Source organism: Necator americanus, chromosome X (assembly GCF_031761385.1).
Source record: "Necator americanus strain Aroian chromosome X, whole genome shotgun sequence".
Taxonomy (NCBI): domain Eukaryota; kingdom Metazoa; phylum Nematoda; class Chromadorea; order Rhabditida; family Ancylostomatidae; genus Necator; species Necator americanus.
Genome location: NC_087376.1, coordinates 16669730 through 16687765, shown reverse-complemented (window position 1 = coordinate 16687765; position 18036 = coordinate 16669730). Strand labels below are relative to the sequence as shown.

General features: G+C 45.5%; 7 protein-coding genes across 9 annotated transcripts; all 7 read right to left on the bottom strand.

Annotated features, from left to right (window-relative positions):
* Nucleotides 1-689: 689 nt before the first annotated feature.
* RB195_023596 (uncharacterized protein) lies at nt 690-1097 on the bottom strand (the record flags this gene model as incomplete). The annotated part of the gene is made up of 1 exon (XM_064211082.1): nt 690-1097. One exon carries the CDS (start codon nt 1095-1097, stop codon nt 690-692), a length of 408 nt encoding a protein of 135 aa, XP_064066963.1.
* Nucleotides 1098-1510: 413 nt separating this feature from the next.
* RB195_023595 (uncharacterized protein) lies at nt 1511-2077 on the bottom strand (the record flags this gene model as incomplete). The annotated part of the gene is made up of 1 exon (XM_064211081.1): nt 1511-2077. The coding sequence occupies one exon, from the start codon at nt 2075-2077 to the stop codon at nt 1511-1513; it is 567 nt and encodes a 188-aa protein (XP_064066962.1).
* An 18-nt stretch (nt 2078-2095) lies between these two features.
* On the bottom strand, nt 2096-2749 carry RB195_023594 (uncharacterized protein; the record flags this gene model as incomplete). The annotated part of the gene is made up of 1 exon (XM_064211080.1): nt 2096-2749. The coding sequence occupies one exon, from the start codon at nt 2747-2749 to the stop codon at nt 2096-2098; it is 654 nt and encodes a 217-aa protein (XP_064066961.1).
* Nucleotides 2750-3149: 400 nt separating this feature from the next.
* On the bottom strand, nt 3150-3761 carry RB195_023593 (uncharacterized protein; the record flags this gene model as incomplete). Its single annotated transcript, XM_064211079.1, has 1 exon — nt 3150-3761. The coding sequence occupies one exon, from the start codon at nt 3759-3761 to the stop codon at nt 3150-3152; it is 612 nt and encodes a 203-aa protein (XP_064066960.1).
* Nucleotides 3762-5614: 1853 nt separating this feature from the next.
* On the bottom strand, nt 5615-5930 carry RB195_023592 (uncharacterized protein; the record flags this gene model as incomplete). Its single annotated transcript, XM_064211078.1, has 2 exons — nt 5615-5749; nt 5826-5930. 2 exons carry the CDS (start codon nt 5928-5930, stop codon nt 5615-5617), a joined length of 240 nt encoding a protein of 79 aa, XP_064066959.1.
* A 1927-nt stretch (nt 5931-7857) lies between these two features.
* RB195_023591 (uncharacterized protein) lies at nt 7858-8565 on the bottom strand (the record flags this gene model as incomplete). The annotated part of the gene is made up of 1 exon (XM_064211077.1): nt 7858-8565. One exon carries the CDS (start codon nt 8563-8565, stop codon nt 7858-7860), a length of 708 nt encoding a protein of 235 aa, XP_064066958.1.
* A 1291-nt stretch (nt 8566-9856) lies between these two features.
* Nucleotides 9857-16641, bottom strand: RB195_023590 (uncharacterized protein; the record flags this gene model as incomplete). Of its 3 annotated transcripts, XM_064211076.1 has the most annotated exons (12): nt 9857-10940; nt 11013-11648; nt 11717-12503; nt 12797-13012; nt 14193-14316; nt 14371-14421; nt 15301-15375; nt 15429-15643; nt 15978-16007; nt 16067-16214; nt 16306-16468; nt 16556-16641. In XM_064211076.1, the coding sequence occupies 12 exons, from the start codon at nt 16639-16641 to the stop codon at nt 9857-9859; spliced, it is 3615 nt and encodes a 1204-aa protein (XP_064066955.1). The 3 variants fall into 3 exon arrangements, with proteins under 3 accessions (XP_064066955.1, XP_064066957.1, XP_064066956.1); XM_064211074.1 differs by lacking the exons at nt 9857-10940; nt 12797-13012; nt 14371-14421; nt 15978-16007 and adding exons at nt 14617-14723; nt 15051-15180 and having other exon boundaries at nt 11530-12503; nt 16327-16468; XM_064211075.1 differs by lacking the exons at nt 11717-12503; nt 12797-13012; nt 14193-14316; ... (5 more) ...; nt 16306-16468; nt 16556-16641 and having other exon boundaries at nt 11013-11482.
* Between the last annotated feature and the right edge of the window lie 1395 nt (nt 16642-18036).

The following is an 18036-nucleotide window of genomic DNA, read 5'->3' as shown; positions in this document are numbered from 1 at the left end:
CGCCCCGAGTGTACGGACGAAAAAGAATGACAAATGACCTCGCAATAGTTCGAAATAATGGAGTTGACGTCGTTTCCAGTGTTCTTTCCGCAGTTGCGACCATTACGTCCTCCTCGACGGATGTGATAATAGTGATGGTTTCGCTATACTCCCGCCCGAGAGATGGGGGAATGTGTAGGCGATGCATGAATTGTATGCAGATTGATCTGGTCCTGAAGCTGTGATCGTAGTCGAAGAACAAGGTGATTTATTTCGCATCGTCAACACTGCTCCGTGATGTAACTGGTGATAATTCACTCGGAATCGGTTCCTCAGATCATGCTGCTTTCGCGCTGCTGCAGGTGTAGCCTCGGTTCTTCCCGCGATACGTTTCCGTCATTTTGTTGTCTTTTCGCTCCCGCCTGATCCCCTGAGGTACACGTGAATTCGAGCGGGATAAGTTGGTTGATGGGACGTCTGATGGCACGGCGATTTGGTAGGATCAGTTCCGCTTCCCGAACTACGCCTGCATTAGCTTTGACTTTCGTTACTCGCCCTAATTTCCACGTGTTCCTTGGTGCATTTTGGTCGGCTACTAATACTACTTGGTCGGGTTCCGGTTGCTTTGGTGTTTCTGGATTCCCACGTAAGGTTCGTATGTGCTGTTCTCGCAGAGCTGTGAGATACTCCTTCCAAACTTTCCAGAACTTTTATGTGAGCGAGTAAGAACTACGAAGGGCTTCTTTTGTCTGACGTCGCGTTTGAAGCTGGAGTATTTCTCCAGGTTCGTGATAATCAGCATTACCTGACATCTCTCCTACCCCTTCCATTGAGTATGTAATGATCATATCACGCTGGATGAAGTCGATTGGGTGTATTATGGGTTGATCTTCCCAGTGCTCCTCCTGGTACGTGAGCGGGCGAGTATTGAGAGTCCCCTCGATTTCAACTAGAAATGTGGTTAGAACTTCGATAGTCGGTATCGCTTTTCCATTGGCCTTGTATAGTGAGTGCTTCACTGATTTGATGAGTCGTTCATAAAAAGCTCCTTGCCATGGAGCGTATGGAGTATCTGTTCTCCATAAGATGTCTTTCGAAGTCATAAATTTGGCTACCATTCTGTCAGTTGCTTGTACGGCAGCCTCGCTTAGGATTTTTACCCATAAGGAGCGGGTTGCGTCTCTATCGATCGTTTGGAAATGGACTTGTAAGAAGGCCTTCTCGACGTCACTGACAACTGCGATATTTCTTATGCGAAATCTGTTTAGTATGTCGACGAGTTATGGCAGGATTACTGGGCCTTGATGCAACTTGTCATTCAGGCACGAGGCGTTTTTGTAATCGAGCGGATCCGTCGAAGACCACTCGCAGTTTTGTCGTATCTTTATAGGGTGTCACCACTGCCTGGTGTGCTAAGTAATGAATCACTAGTCCGTCCGGTTCTCTGTTCTCGTCGACTTCCTCTATGATTCCTTCTAATAGTTGGTCTTGAAACGTGCTGTGGTACTGTGACAAGAGATGAGATTGATCTTTAATTTTTGTTAGGACGCTTCGCAATCGATCGAGAATCGCAAGTGATCGCACGGTTATCAGAAAGATCGTCAATTGGACCTTTCCACGGAAGTCGGGCGAAGTATTTATTGTCGCAGTACTGTGCGGTTTCGGGGAACTGACTCCAGATCTTCTGGTTCTGTTCTTCAATCTCTTGGGATTTAGGTCCCATATATTCGTCGATTCCGGCTGAATCGAGGGTCCAGAATTTGTCCCGTTTACTGAGTTCATCGTTAAGATCCTCGCTCTGAACTGTACATAGCTTATTTACCTGCGCAAGTGGTTCTTCTGTTGTGTTTCGATTACGCCCAGTTACAAGATATCCAATCTTTGAGTGGGGAGCTTTGAGTTCCGATGGAAGTTCGTGAGTACTAGCGAATCCGTCATCGAAAAGGTCAAAGAGGTCTCCGCATCCAATAAGGATTTTTGGGGCTACCGTTCGGATACGATCGGGGATTGATGGGCTGATATCGTGTTGTGCAAGGTAGTTGCGGTCTGCTTCGCCCAGTGGAGTTCTTTGGAATTCTTCTGAAATGAAGTCGACCATGGCAACCGTGATGTCATGTCAGTTTCCTCTTCGTTCCTCAGTTTGGACACATGTCGTGGCACAGCATTTCTCCATCGGAGTATCGCTTCCAAATGTACGGATCTTTAACTGTGAGGTTCCAGTATCATCTAACCCGAGCTGCTTTGCATAGGTTGCTGTGATAAGGGACCGATCTGCTCCGGTGTCCAGGGTCATGTGTACTTCTTCGAACTCTGACTTTCGATGGTTCCATATGCTAGCTTGTCCTACGAGTAAATCCACCTTTCCTATGTTAACTAGTTTTGGCTGACGTATTGAAGTGTGCAGGACTGTATCTTGTCCAAGCTTGCAAGAAGGTGGCTGTGTGACAACCGTGACGACGTTAGTCGTGGTGGGTTTCTTTTGCGTCTTCTTTGACTCTTGGGTCTTTGGCTTGGAATCTGATTGAGTTTGCTGCGTTCCTTTTTCTTTCTGTTCCAACTGTCGACATATTGACGTGTGATGTCCTTGCTTCCCGCAGTTTCGGCATGGTCCACATGGACAAGCTACAATCTGATGAGTAGAAGCGCCGCAGTTTCGGCAAAGATTTTGTCTCTGAATTTCTGTTATTTTTTGGCTGTACTTAGGAAAGCTCGTGCATGTCGTTGCCTTATGATCTGTGCAGCTACAATGGAAACACGGATATTTTACCATACTCCTGTGTGGTGTAGTTTGGGAATTAGAAGTAGAGAGTTCTGACACATGTCTTCTGATAGTGTTTCTTCGGTTTGGGTCTTCGGAAAATCATTTCGCATAATGGATCATATCTTCCATGTCGAAAGTCTTGAAGAGCATGCAAGAGTTCCTATGTAGTCCACGGTTCCCTTTCGGAGTCTGGCCTAGGGTGTGCTAGTCGTTTGAGCACTGAATGTTGAATTTGAATTTTCCCAAGATTGTGCGTTTCATTTGTTGTGTGTTAATCCATTCCCCTTTTTGGCTTAGCTGGGATACGATGGATACTATTTTCTCTAAAGTTCCGCGTTGATCAGATAGTCGAGGGCTTTGCTGCTGTAAGGATTGAAGTGTCATCAATAGGTGTCCTACAATGGCCTCTTCATTTCCGTAGCGACGTTTCACTATGTGTACTGCGATGTCGTAGTTTTCTGCGGTGATCTATAGGTCCTAGACTGTCTCTTGCAGTTTCCTGTAACGCTTCGAGTAAATGCGTGAACTTCTCGATTTTACTGATTCTCCTGTCGTGAATGGTAGAGTTGAAAATTCCCCAAGACTGGTCCCATTCCCAGGGGTTCCCTTTGAATTTGGGGATTTGAAGTGGAGGAATTTGCGGTCGTACTTCATTGTCGGTTTCTGCTTCGCAAAGTTTGCCCTCTTTGTGGTCTTCAAGGCGTAAGCTTAGTGTTATTAAAAGATTCTGAGCCAGAATGATGGTGTCCTGTGCGGTTGAGATATTGGACATGATCGTCTCTTGGTGTTCCTCCGCGAGATCTGTTGCGTCTGCGGCGGAAGTGTAGTTGTTCATAGCTTTTTCTAGAGCAGCTTGTCGTAAATCCAACTCTTTGATCGTTTTGCGGGTCCTTGCATTTGCTTCCGCGGCGGGGAGAGTTTCGGCGGATTCAAGGAACTCTTCGATTTTTGAAATCGTGCTGCTGAGCTGAGTTCCCTGTCTAGTAAGCCATAGTTGTTTTCCTTTAAGACTCGAAGACATTGTGAAGGGCCAGTAAACGTGAATGTTCTGAAGTCGAAAAGGGGGAGAAAATCCTTAGTGCAAGTGCCAGTATACAGAAAAGCCCAAGTACCTTATGCAGCCGTGCCGGCGAATAGGCAAATAATAAATGAAAACCGAAGGGAAGTAATGCGAAGTAAAGTGAAGCAAAGCAAAAGCCAAGTAAATCGAAGAAGTACCGGCAAGTCCTGATCCTCTGTTGAGATTGTCCTCCTTTGAGTTGCAGTTTGGCCGATGCACCACTTTTGTATGCTCGCTTTTCCTCTGGTTGAGTGCCACGCGGGCTTTTTTGCCGATTGATTGCCGTCGTCAATGCTTCGTCACAGCAGATGAGACCTCAAACCTGGGTAATTGAACTTTATTTACACTTTACATTATTACCAGCACCAACGGATAACAAACAAACAAGCAAACGAACAAAGGAATGGGAATTAAGCACAGAAGTTCGGGCGGTGCGCCCCGAGTGTACGGACGAAAAGGAATGACAAATGACCTCGCAATAGTTCGAAATATTGGAGTTGACGTCTTTTCCGGTGTTCTTTCCGCAGTTACGACCATGTCCTCCTCGACGGCTGTGATAATAGATGGTTTCGCCATAGGAACTCTCCTTTCATGAAGAAGGGTCAGCGTCGGTGGACATGGGAATCGCCCAATGGCGCGACATGTGCGGAGATCGACTACATGCTCACCAGGCAGAAGTAGTGTCTACTCGACGCCTCGGTAGTACCTTTTGTGGTGGTTCTGAACACTAAGTGCGAGCACAAACTGGAAAAGAACGGGTATGTCGTATCGGGAAAGAAGGAGAAAAGAAGTTGTCTACGACGATTGCATACGAGGACTCCTTGTCCCAAGGTGTCTAGCACATCGAGGATGACCCAAACGTGGACTACGAGATGCTGCTCAGAGGATTACAAACATATATCGAAAGCAAAGCATAGATGGGCCGATCACAATATGAGAAGAATCGACGATAGATGAACTAAAAGAACGCTAGAGGAAAGAACGCTAAAAGAAAGCTTGCTACACAGATTGACCAGCTGAGAGCTCAGCTGGATACGGCTCAAGGACCTCGTCAACATCACTCACGAAACTTGAGAACACCTTGAATGACAGTGGCGAGGGAACGAAACGAATGGAAGAGATGCTGGGGCCCGCACGTCCAATGGAGACGGACCGTGTAAGTATCTAAGTATCTAAGCTGCGATCGTTTTCCAGCATACACTCCAAATAACAGAACTCATCCACGGTAGGCTGTTCATCCACCGTGATTCCCGTTGAGGGTCTCGAGGAAACCCACATCTGCTTGCATTTATCAGGGTCGAGTCATAGTCTGTAGGCTGCAGCTAATTTCGACACATAGTTAGCAACATGTTGTAACCTCGCGCTGCTAGAAGCGAATATTACCACATCCTTGGCGTACTCCAGATCCACCAAGGAACGTGCAGACAGTGCTTAAAGGCATCACCCCACGAATCTGATGTGGAATGGATTTCAGGTGGAGTACTCGTATACGAGATCGTAGATTATGGAAAGAAGGATGATTCCGTCCATTTCTTGCTCATTGCCGTAAAAAACAGCCTGGACGATACAGCTTCGAACGATCCGGCTCTCTACTTTCCACGAGTTCGATTGGAGCGCGCCAGCCTTGTGCGCGCCGCAACTTCCGGACTGTTTTTACGGCAATTAGGAAGAAATGGTCGGGATCCCCCCCCCTCTCCATGATCTACTATCCCGTATAAGAATATTCCACCTGAAATCTGTGCCACCTCAGATTTGTGAGGTGGTACCTCTAAGCGACATCGACGAGACACTGCTCAACTGTTCTTCGCATTATGTCATGGACGGCTAAGTTGAACAGAAAGGATCTCATCACGGCCCCTTTGTCTCACTCCAGCTTCCATTTCGAGTCGCAGTCCGTAGGCTGCAGCTAACTTTGATACAAGGTTAGCAACATACTGTAACTTCGCGTGCTAGAAGTGAATATTACTACATCGTCGGCGTACTCGAGTATACCAAAAGACGTGCGGAAGGGTGAGGTGTTCAAACCGCAGCAGCAGTTGTTTTTCTATTCATGTCGTTGTCGGCATATGGATTTTCCTGGAATTCCGTCGGCGCGAGGCGCATTGAGAAGATGGCCTCGGCGAGGAGCATTGATGCGATAGTCGGAGCCGGTGCTCTGACCCCCTTCGCTTTTGAACGATCGGGGAGGGGATCTCTTTCACATTTAAACGGTTGGCGAAATTACCCCCTGCATTTTTGGACGGTTGGCGAAAGGACCACCTTCATCTGAGCTGCACCCCATGAGCTAAACCCTTCACCTGACTAGGGTCCGGCTTCTCCCTATCGCACCTATGGTGAGGAGAGTCGAAAGCGGCTTCAAAGTCCAAAAATGCTAACCGTAGAGGCTTTGAATACCGCTGTCACACTTCAATCACACTTCTCACTATAAACACCTGATCAGTAGTCGATCAACCAGGGCGAAAGTCTGCTTGCTTGTCACGGCTGATTTCTTCGCGATGCCGGATTAGTCGATCTAGGATCATCCGCTCCAAAACCTTGTACGTTACACGCAGCAATGATATTCCTCGGTAATCCCTGAGTTCCGTAACGGATAGCTTCTTGTGGAGAGGAATTATAATGATTATAATGAGATTTTAGCAGTTGTCCGTTAATTCCATCGTCTCTGCCAGTTTTTCCATTTTTCATTTTTTAAATGCATACTAGAACCTCTGACTCTGTCGGTGGCTCTTCGCTGACCGTGGTGTATGTCTGCCTTTGGGCGTGCACGCGTTCAGGGACTGACGCCGCTTGTCAGTTCAACAAAGTGTTAAAATGCTCCCTCCAGATGGGCAAGTTTACTTCCCGACAGCGACTCCGTCGGCTGTGTTCAGGACAGGTGAACACCTCTTCATCTTGCCGCTATACTGCCTTAGCAGAGTATAGGTTTTTCTCGGGTTCTTGGCCTCCCACGCCTTCTCAAATTCCTTCGCTCTTGACGTCCATTCGTTCTCACGATCACGTTTCAGTTGACAATGCAACCTCCTTCTCAGACTCTTCTCCTGGCTGAAGTTACCAGTAGCGCGGGAAATCAACCGTCTTCCGGCCACAGAGGCGCGGATAACTACACATACAGAATTGGGGGAACGGTAAAGAGGGTCCCGGCAGATTCTCTGCGAATGCCTCCGAGACATTAAGTGTCCAGTGTATATGCCATTGGATACACTAATATACCTCGATGAGGTCACGCTCTCGCTTATGGAGACGCAGACAACCGTCTTCCGGCCACAGAGGCGCGGATAACTACACATTTATAAGGACCAAATAAATTGAAGAACGATATAGTTAGAGGTACTTGTCATTTTCTTAGCTATTCTAATAATAGAACGGGAGCGAGTTTTGCTTAGATCTTAGCTTTAGGAATCCTAGAAATCTTATCAAATTAAATCTTTTTCTTATAAGAGGTCAGAGATCAGAGGGCCAATCTGTTCGGGAATAAATTAGGCTTCCAAAAAGCTTGGAACTTAGAGATAACGATAAGCATCATTCTTGTTACTTTTCAAAGCTGGAATTTTCCGTTTTTACCGAAAATTTTCATATACTTAATTTTGAGCTATTAGATGCACCTTTCTCTCTTATTTTACGCGAGGGTTTCTCTTGGTTCTGGTACAATTACAAATTTGAGATCAATTCACATCAAAAAAAATGCAGTGGATCTGTCTGATTCTTCACAAAAATTTTGTAGCTCGTGAGTTAGCGTGGTGATGCAGCGTATGATGTCTATTGGTAAGTGAGCAGAGTTAGCTATTTAAGTAGCGACGAAGGCAAATCTCTTTCTCGCACCATCGTTAATTGCTCTGTCAAGGGATGATCGGGGCATGCTCGAAAAAAAAAAAGAAAACCAAACCATAAAACTGAGAAGAACTGGGCGGTGATCGGAATCGAATGCGACATCCCAGACAGCTCAAGATTTTCGGATATCTAACAAGGGTATGTTCTTCGTCAGAACGTAGTCGAGCTGAAGCTTAAGAGTCGGCATCTTCCGCTTTCGCTGCTCTTCTGACGTTAATGTGGTTGTCCCTTACCACGTAAGCCGGTGGTGTCGATGATTCCTCTTAAACGTCACTGCATTGATGAGATTCGTCTGCTCGCAAAGGTCTATCAAACGATTTCCGTTGTCCGATTTCTGTTCCATGGGATAGAACCATTTTCCAAGCACATCGGGTTGTTGTTCAAGTCCCATCTTCGCATTCGCATCAATTCCAATTACAATTACCCACTGCTGGCTTAGTACCTTGGATATCAACGTATTGAGTTCATCATAAAACGCGTCCTTGTTGTGGTCCTCTGCGGTCTCCGTGCGTGCGTGAGCACTTGCGATCCAGAGTTCGAGTCCTCTGCGATCCCGCAATCGTACATAGGCGCATAATGATGACGTTGATCCAAATTTCTCCACCAGGTTGTTATAATCGTTCCTAACTGCTATTGCGCAGCCTCCTACTTTTCTTTCTTCAGCATCGCTGCAGTAGATGGTGTAATTGTCGATACTGAAGAGAGGGCGATCCCGATGCGTGGTTCCTGCAGCAAACGGTGCATGTAGATATCGCAGAAGTCTGGATAGAGCGGCGTGTTGTTCACTTGACAACGACCGGCAGTTCAGTGTAGCGCGACGGATGTTTGTCGCCAAATATTCCATGTTTTCCTCAGGCATTCGACCTTTCAGCGTATGGGCTCTGGCATGGTGCTGGACCACAGCACCTTTTTGCAATATATGAGAGGCTTTTGCCATATAGTAGCTAGTACGGTCCCAGTGCGTACACTCGAACGCCTGATTGCGTTTATTTAAAGCAGGGTCACCATGAGCAGGTAGCAATCAGATTTGTATGCGCGGCCCCCGGGGTAATAATAACTAGTAGAAGTGTTATGACTTTATGAACTATTCACATGTGGCATATAAGGTATGAAAATGAAATGAAATTTGTGCGTACATGTGGAAGTGCGTTAGGTATTCTTTTCCATAAGTACACAGATAGATTTCTCCGAAAGTAAAAGAAGGAGAAACTACACAAGTGATCTATCCAGATCTAAGCATGAACAGCTGGATGAACAGCAAACGAAAAGAATGTCATTATAAACCTTAGACCAAGGAATAAAGGAAGTATGATCTCTGAATGTCGAACTGAGCAAGGGATGAAACTGGAATTTGGGCTTTTTTTTATCTTTATCTTGCAGCTGAGAAAGATTACTTCAAGTAACTGCGTAATTTTTATCTTTTCTTCTTTATCTGTCCAGTTTTCTTCTCGTTGTCCCATTTGTTCTAGCACTGATCTCGTTATTTGTTAGTATCACTTCCTTATTTCGGATTTTCATTTCCTTTCTCGTCCTTTGCATCCGTGTTTTACTTGGCTTGTTTTTTTTAAATCCTATTTGTTTTTATAGGCGGACTTCTTTCAACATAATTAAGTTCACTGCCGTTTTCACTTGATTCCCACAGTATCAGGTAATGGTACGGCAGCTGGACACTCGTTTTTAACATATACTGTTTTAGCTTTAGTAACAGGATAAAAAGCAACGTTGTGTTATCCAATTTTCTGTTATTTATTTTCGCTTTGTAATAGATTCACAAGAGCCGAAGTGCGTCAATAGCTTTTATTTGATTCTAAGATTTGATTTTTTGAGCAGAGGTTTGAGGATGGGAACTGGTAAAATTCGGAAACACAAATGAATAGCGGTACTTTCGCACAGACGAAAAACGGAAATTAAACGAAACTTCAGGATTCAGTGTTCAGAAAAGTATCCACTGTCGGCATATTTCGCACCTTTACTTCCTGTGAGAAGCGCTAGGCTTAACTTTGAAAATGAAGAGGGCCTGATTTCCCTTTCTGTCTCCAAAACTGGTGAAATAGTAGCTGAAAACTGTTCTTAAAAAGGAAAATCTTGAAAGCGAGTCCAAAGACACCAAAAACAAAGTAGATTGAAAATATTTACAAGTTTAAACTTCAAGCAAAGTCTGAAAACGCTACATAGGTTTTGTCATGTACGGCACTGACTTTCTTTCGTACTTTTTTCATTCACCTTGATCACCTTGACTCCCGTTGACCTTCGAACTGGTCGAGCGGGCGCCAGTAATTTTTCCATTTGTCCCGATCGCGTGCCAGAGTAGCCCAGTGCTTCCTCCTTTCGCGTGGGACACGAAGAGCATCATAATTTTCTTTGAAGGACCTCGTGAAGAAATCTGACCATCGGGTCGGCGGTCTTCCTGTAGTGCCCTTAAGATCACGGGGAACCCAGTCGCTCACGGCTCTGGTCCTACTGTTGTCGTTAAAGTGCATCACGTGTCCGGCCCACCTTATTTTACTTTCCTTGGCAAACGCGGCGGCGTCTCTGATCCTCGATCGCTGACGTAGGAGAGAACTTCGAATCCCGCCCCTCACTTGCGTGAAACGGGATACTCCTAGCATCACTCTCTCAATTGCGAGGTCAATGACGCTCACCGCGTTTTCTTCCTGCTTGCGAAATGCCCAGGTTTCCGAAGCATAGGTCAAAGCAGGAAGTACGGTGGTGTTGAAGAGGTGAGCACGGAGCCGGGTGTTCCTGGTCTTCTTCACTACATCCTCGATGCTCTTGTACGCTCCCCAAGCCGCTCGTCTCCTCCTGCCCAGCTCGGGGGTCAGGTCGTTCATCATGTTCAATTCCCGACTCAGATAAACATAGCTGGTGCATTCGGATATGCTTGTTCCGTTGAGCTTGAATGGGGCATTCGAGTTCCATCCGTTCCGCACGAACATCGTCTTTTGTAGATTCAGCTGAAGACCTATGCATCCACATGTTTCGTCGAATTCGGTCAGCAGTCGTTCCACTTGGCTGATGCTAGGTGTTATAAGTACGATGTCGTCAGCAAAGCGCAAATGGTGTAGCTGCCGACCATCAACCTTCACTCCCATGTCGTCCCATTCCAACTTTCGGATTGCGTTCTCGAGGGTGGCTGTGAATATTTTGGGTGAAATTGTATCACCCTGTCGGACCCCCCTCTTCACGTCAATGACGATATTCTTGTAGAATGGCGAAATTCCGGTCGTGAAGTTACTGTACAACTCTCGAATTACCTCTATGTTACTGAGTGGGAACGCCTTGGTTGTCCAAAGCTTCCACGACCGCTTCCGTCTAAACTGAGTCGAAGGCCTTCTTTAAGTCGATGAAGGTGAGTGAGAGCGGCATCTTGTACTTTCGTGATACCTCGATGAGTCTCGAAACAGTGTGAATATGGTCAATCGTGCTGAATCCTTTTCGAAACCCTGCTTGTTCGCATGACTGTCCTTCATCCAAGACCTTTCAATCCTATTAAGGATTACTCTTGTGAAGAGCTTGTAGATGACGGACAGTAAGCAGATTGGGCGATAGTTGCCGATGTCATGTGGATCTCCCTTTTTATACAGCAACACGGTCTTGCTGGTCTTCCACTGTTTAGGAACCTTGCATTCCGACAGGTAACGTGTAAAGAGCCTTGCCAGGGTGTTGATGAGTATTAGCGGAAGGTTGTCGGGACCGGGTGCCGTACGATTTCTTACTGGCATGATAGCATGTCGTATTTCGGACGGGAGAACCTCTGGAATGACTTCCACGACCGCTTCCCTCAGATGGTGAGGAGGTAAGTGGACATGGCTGTCGAAGAGATCAGAATAGAAGTCGTAGATGATTTTCTCCATCCCCCTTCTCGATGCAGTGGTTGTTCCCCTCGGGTTTCGGAGAGCAGTCATCCTTGTCTTGCGACTGGCGAAGTCTCGACGGATGATGCGGATGCTTTTCCCCGCCTCTGCAGCTTCAGCCAGCACTTCTGCTCTTCTCTCCTTGAGGTCTTCCTTTGTCGCCTCTCTGCAAAGCTTTGCGAGCTCGGACGTGAGTTCCCTGCGGTTCGTGCTGCTCTACGCTGGCGTATCAACTCAAGAGTTTCAAGAGACAGGCGTCCCTTGGTTGTTTTAAAACTCTCAGCCTTCTTCGCACAGTCGTGAAGGTGTTCAACGAGCCGGTCATATTCCTCGTTGATGTTGTCCATTGCGGAAATCGGAATCCAAAAGCCGGTTACCGTAGCGAAGAGATCCCAGCTGATGATAGTCCTGGGATTTCTCCCTCTCAACTTGGCGGCTTTTTCTGCTCTCCTTGTGAAGGAAATTCTTCCTCGGAGGAGGCGATGGTCCGATTCCGTATTGAACTTTGGTACAACAGCGACGTTCGTCAGGCAGAACCTTTTATTGACGATGATGTGGTCTATTTCATTACGGTACCCTCCACCGGATGACTCCCACGTCCAGCGTAGAGAGGACTTCTGGAATTGCGAGTTTCCATGGATGGTCTTAGTCGCCATGATGATCTCGAAGAGTCTCTCCCCCTGGCCATTCCATTGCAGACCGTGGGTCCCGATGTGAAGTTCCTCCGGCGTTCTTCTTGGGCCAATTTTGGCGTTGGAATCGCCAATTATGACTTTGTAGAGGGCATGATCTTCTCGATAGAACTTCTCCAGGTCCATATAGAAAGCTTCGACTTCTTCTTCATCGTAGCTTGATGTTGGAGCGTAAGCGACGAAGATAGTCAAAGCTAGTATTGGACCACATCTTCTCATCTGCAGATGCCCGATTCGGGTCGTAAGTTGTTCGAAAGAGTCGATGTTCTTTGCCATACTCGTGTTGACGAGGACGCCAACTCCACCAACACCTCTACTGTCGCATGTTCCTAAGAACAGTTCTTCTCCAGTTTCATATACGGCGTTGAGAGGTTGACGTCGTCTCGTCTCGGTCAGTCAGATGTCCAGTCCGATCTTCTTGGCTTGCAACATCAGATCTTCGATGGTCGCTTCCGATGCAAGCGTACGTGCGTTGTAAGTACAGATCGCCATCCTAGTCCTTTTCCGTTTCGGTAGCCTATATGACTCCTGCAACCCCGTCCTACCTGGCGCTACCGTACCAGGCTTTCCTCCGGAATCAGGAGACTTTTTTATTAATGTGTTTTGCATAAAAATTTAAAACCCATGCGCAGGTTGCAAGTCTCTAGTCCCATGAGTTTTTGGGAGAACTTCCGTTCTCCCGAAGTGGACATGTGGAGATTCTTTGTTGGAGGCGACTCCAAACCGCCTCCCTTGCACCTCCCAGTCACTTGATTGCAGGCTTTTGGCCTGACCGACGTTAGGGATACAAGGTTGTCATGAGTCAGTCCTGGTTCAGCAGAAACAGGGAGTCCATCCCCTGAATCCATCTGCGTCTCTGGGCAAGCACAAGGTCTTTTTTGGTCCGCGATTAGCCCCCTATCCGCCACCCGGGGACGCGCCACGTAGCCTCGCGACTAACCGGCTGTGATCTCTGTAGTGAGGGAGATCAGACTTTTTTCATTATTCGTACCAATATTGGAGCAGTATGATCTAGGATGTTTTGTAGAAAAAGTACTTTCTCCAGTCAGGAAGACTTAGTGGAAAAGAGTTTTTACTTTTATGCGAAAGACCACTATTTTTTTCTATACCAATTGTGCTCATTTAGCTTCAGTGTTCTGCTCATATATTAGTATGATTTAGGTGATAATTATCACGAAGTACGCGTTCTCTAACTAGGAGCAAGGAACACATTTGTTTAGTGGGAAGTAAAGACAGAGGGAAAAAGGAGAGTAGGGTTAAGAAGAAAGAGGGAAAAAGTAGAAACAAAAGCAAGAATGAATGTAGGAACAGTGAGACACACGAAAATGAAACAAACAAAACATGCTGCATAAATAAAAAACGAAGAAGTTGGAAACAAAACCCTTTCTGAGGAGACAAAAAGAATAAAATAGGCATAATACCAAGAAAAACATAAAAATGCAACCTTAAGAGACAGGAAAACAAGAAAAATAATCATAACAAGCAAGACAAGGGAATAAGACAAAACAATAAGACAGAGAAACAATAAGAGTAGAACGAAGACACAAGTAGAACAGAGGAGATATAGGAGATGAAAGGAAATTAAAATACAAATTAAATAAGGAATGCAAGGGTAAATGGTAAAAGATGTTGGCTATGCAGTTGCCTGTTGCGTTAACTGCATAATAAAAATCAAAAACCTCAGATTCCAGTTTCCTTCCTTATTTAGTTTGAAATTTGGAGATTATACTTCTTTTCTTACTTCAATTACGGTTTGTTGTGATATTCTCTCTGTTTGTTTTATGGTAAGACTTCGTGAAGCACCGTGAAGCACTCGTCTTCCAGCTTTTTCTATGGTTAATCTTCTGATACAGCAGAGGAATTAGCTGCTCATTATAACATTTTGAATCTCGCGGCGCGTTAACATTGGTCCAGGAGGCGCAACCTCCTGCAGCCGGGTGAAAGTTTAGATACGAGTTTTCTTACATCTTTTGACGATCCTTCTCGTCACTTCTTTTTCCTTCTTGAAGGAATCGCACCTTCAACCATTTCTTTAGCTATGTTCTGCATAAGATATTTCAATCCTTCGTTCATCCGATCCACAAGCCCGACCTGCTTCCTTTTCGACAGCTCTTGGATCATTTCATTAATTTGTGCTAGGACCTAAAATATAGTTAGGAGAGACGCTGTGATGAAACTCAGCACTATCCAACTGACTCTTTGATTTGTCTGGAGCGGTTCACTCAAGTTCTCCCGAGTTACAACGCCCTAACTGATATCCGTCAGTGGAAATGCATTGCACTTGATACCCACACACGCCACAACGTTTACAGTTTACCTTAAGTTGGTGTATGTATCTTAGAGTGGTACCTCATTACTTAATACATACACTTTCATTACAGTCACAGGATGATTGTCACTTCATATGTAACCCCATTTGGTTTGATCATCAGTTGGATGCACCGCATAAGAAGTGCACTGTCGCATTGCTGTACGATGACAAAGCATTTTTATGACGTTGCGTGCTTCGCTTACGTCTCCAAGACATGTCAGAACCACTCCAACAACCACTGAACAAAAAAAAAACTGATAAGATCAAACGTAAGTCCTGCATTAACTTAAGAAAGGATTATAAGCTGAAAGTCACGATCACGCGAGTGTGGCAACAACAAATGGACTACGGTATCCATTCTGCTGTTTTGCTTCCCTCACAAGATAATGTGCTTCAAAGTGTTGTGCCATGAATCTGCGTGGTTGGACGTGGTGAACTTAGCATTTGGGCGATACCACGGAGCCCAGTCCTGTGTTCTCCCTGATTAGTTCCTTTCTACATGCTGAAAATAAAAGCTAAGTAGTAAGTAGTGGTAAGAGTGTGGAACGGACAAGTTGCTACCCACAGCCAACATGTTCATGGGTCATACCGATGACAGCCATGTCATATGGACGGAGTATGCTCTCAAACCCTTCAGAATCCGTTCTGATCAAAAGCGAGGAGAAGAGGCGTTTGACAGTTCGCACATCGGGATCCTGTTCGTAGAACCATCAGAAGTTCACTCTCTACTCTCAAGAGTTCTTTGTGTTTCCTCTGCAACGGTTGCCTTATATGAGAGGGGCAGAACACTTTGGCAGCCCGACTGGAGGGAATACCGCTTTGAATCCATTGTAGAAAACGTACGTGTCGTAGGTCACAACGTACTGCGGATTCAATTTAATCCCACATTCCTGGAACTTTTTATAGAGCAAGGTTCCAAGGCAAAAGAAGAATACAAGCCTACTTTGGCCAATTCGAAAAGGACGTGGACTTCTGCTGCTGTCATACGAAATGATGACAAGATGGCGCGTGGGAAACCGTTGCCCCCGTCATCTGACACAGCAAGGTTGCTGGACGAAACGCAAACGGAACGCATACCGAGTTTGAAGGTGTCGCCGAACACTAGCCTATGGCGTCCATAGTGTTCCAGATACTTTCTTCCATTTTCGGTGACTAATGCTAAAATCGAAATTATTTTAGAGGTTTAGAAGAGGACAGTTCACTCAGTTAACAAAGCTCAACTTGCTCAACAAACATAGAGCGAATCCATATCCACTCGGGTCTGTCTTGGCTAGTTTAACAGTTGCAATTTCGTTTTCGTCCTACAGTGGATAATTTAAAGTAGTACGGTCGTCTTCACATCTTCCACCATCCACTGGACCATGGTGAGCGGCGATATTACTGAAAAATAGATAACCTGCTGCTGCTGTCTTATGTTTTCACAGTGTTACGTGACATCTCTCATCGTAAGATTGCATACACGGGGTTGTCTTTTGGGATTTTCATTCGCTACCCATCTTGCTGTCCGCAGTTTTGCAACTATCTGAAGGTGTTAGTAATCACTTCCAACTCCATATAAGTGAAAAATTGCAGTACTCCAACCGTTTGTGGCGGGATGCCTTCCACAATCATTTATTATTGTGGTCAACTCGTCTTCATTCGAAAGTGGGAAAGAAGATGAGTTGATGTCGTGTCCTAGGTGTCCGATACACGCTGTGACCTTACGGAATCCTTCGCCACTTATACGCATCTAAGGAAAAAGTTGAGATTTTAAACAATGTTCTTTACTTTTAAACGGTTGCGTTAGCGAAACAGGGGCAGGGTTTATGCATTTGCTTCACATTCTTGTATCGTTGCTTTACTTCTTGTGCGTCAACACCTTTTCTCATCTCCTCCAGCGTACTGACAGGTGTTTGTATATGTGTTCCCCTTACTGTTTTTGGTGTCGCGTCCTCGTTCAATAGACATAGGGCATTTCTCCGTTTCTTGTCTTCCCAGTCCTTCCTACATCAGGGAGAGATTATCATCACTATCGCAAACCTATTGAAACCACGGTACATATAGTAGGGTAAAACGACATAAAGCACGTACGCAGCTGCGCACGCAGCTTCTCTTGAGGCGCGTCGATGGAGCGTAGCGGCTACGAGAATGGTCAGACCCTTGCCTTCACTACCCATCGCTGGAGTTTGCACCGTTCTCAACTCGGTGCCAACTGCTGCCTTCACCGCGTCGTTTCGAACGCGTACGCAAATGCACCGCAACTACACTCGTGATTCATTTTCATTTTGTCCCGACTAAACCTCAAAGCTTCCTCAGGATTCCATTGTGATCTCAACTACAACATAATCCGCGTTTCCATTCTTCTGTTCCTTTTGGCAGCGTAGTGCTAATTCCAGCTGAGTGTTAAAAGTTGATTCACAACTTGGGTATATGAAGAAAAGTCGGTTAATTCCCAAATCTGCTTCGCTAGCTGCTAATGTTGTTGTAGCACTGTTCCCATGCATATTCTAAAAACGCGCAAAATAGTTAGTGCAACCTCTACTAGATGGGAAAATCCGCCTTCTTATGCTTTCTCATTCCACTTCCAGAGGATACGTTCCTGCAGATATCACACTTCATATTTTCTGCGTATATAGCCCTTTTCACAGCGTTTTTCACCTTTTGCACTTAATCTTCTGAGTATTTGTGGATATTGTGCAGGTGGCAGATAGAGCATGGGGTAGAAGTGGAAGTTTGCGTGGCGAAGCAGATTGAAAACCGCTTCACTTTCAAGTCATTAGAAGAAAGGGAAAGAGGAAGCAAGCACAGATTAGATGTACAGATGTAGATGTAGTAAGTATAATAACGAGGGGAATAAAGAGACTATGAAGAATGGTTGTTGTTGCTTTGAATGGACAAAAAAATAGTCGCCACATACACGACCAAGAAGTGAAAGGGAAAACAAGGAATAAAACGAAGATAAAGCGAGGGAATGAACTGTGTGGATGCAGATGTAACGCGTCTACTAACGAGAGGAATGGAAAAACAATGAAGGATGCTTACCGTTACTTTGAGTGGACAAAAAACACTTCTTATGCACGGCTGAGACGATCTTCTAGAACATTCGACAAGGTCAACTGTCAAAGTACCTTATATACATCTGAGGAGAACTTCTAGAACATTCTACAAGGTGCATTCGAAGTGAAAGTCCCTTATTATAAGACTGAGGCAGTCATTTAAAACATCCCAACCATTGATGTGGTTCGCATGTTATGTAATTAATATAAGTATGCTTACATTCGTATGTTATGTATGTAACATAAGTATACCTCCAACTTTGCCAGCTTTGTTAACGTCACTTAAAGGCATCACTCCACGAATCTGAGGTGGGACGGATTTCAGGTTGAGTATTCGTATACGGGATGGGAGACTATGGAGAGGGGGTGATTCCGTTCATTTCTTCCTAATTGCCGTAAAAAACGGCTCGGAAGATACGACTTCATTCGTTTTGGCGCACTATTTTGTACAAGAGGTTCGATTGGAGCGCGCCAGTCTTGTGCGGCGCCGTATTTTCCGAGCCGTTTTTTTACGGC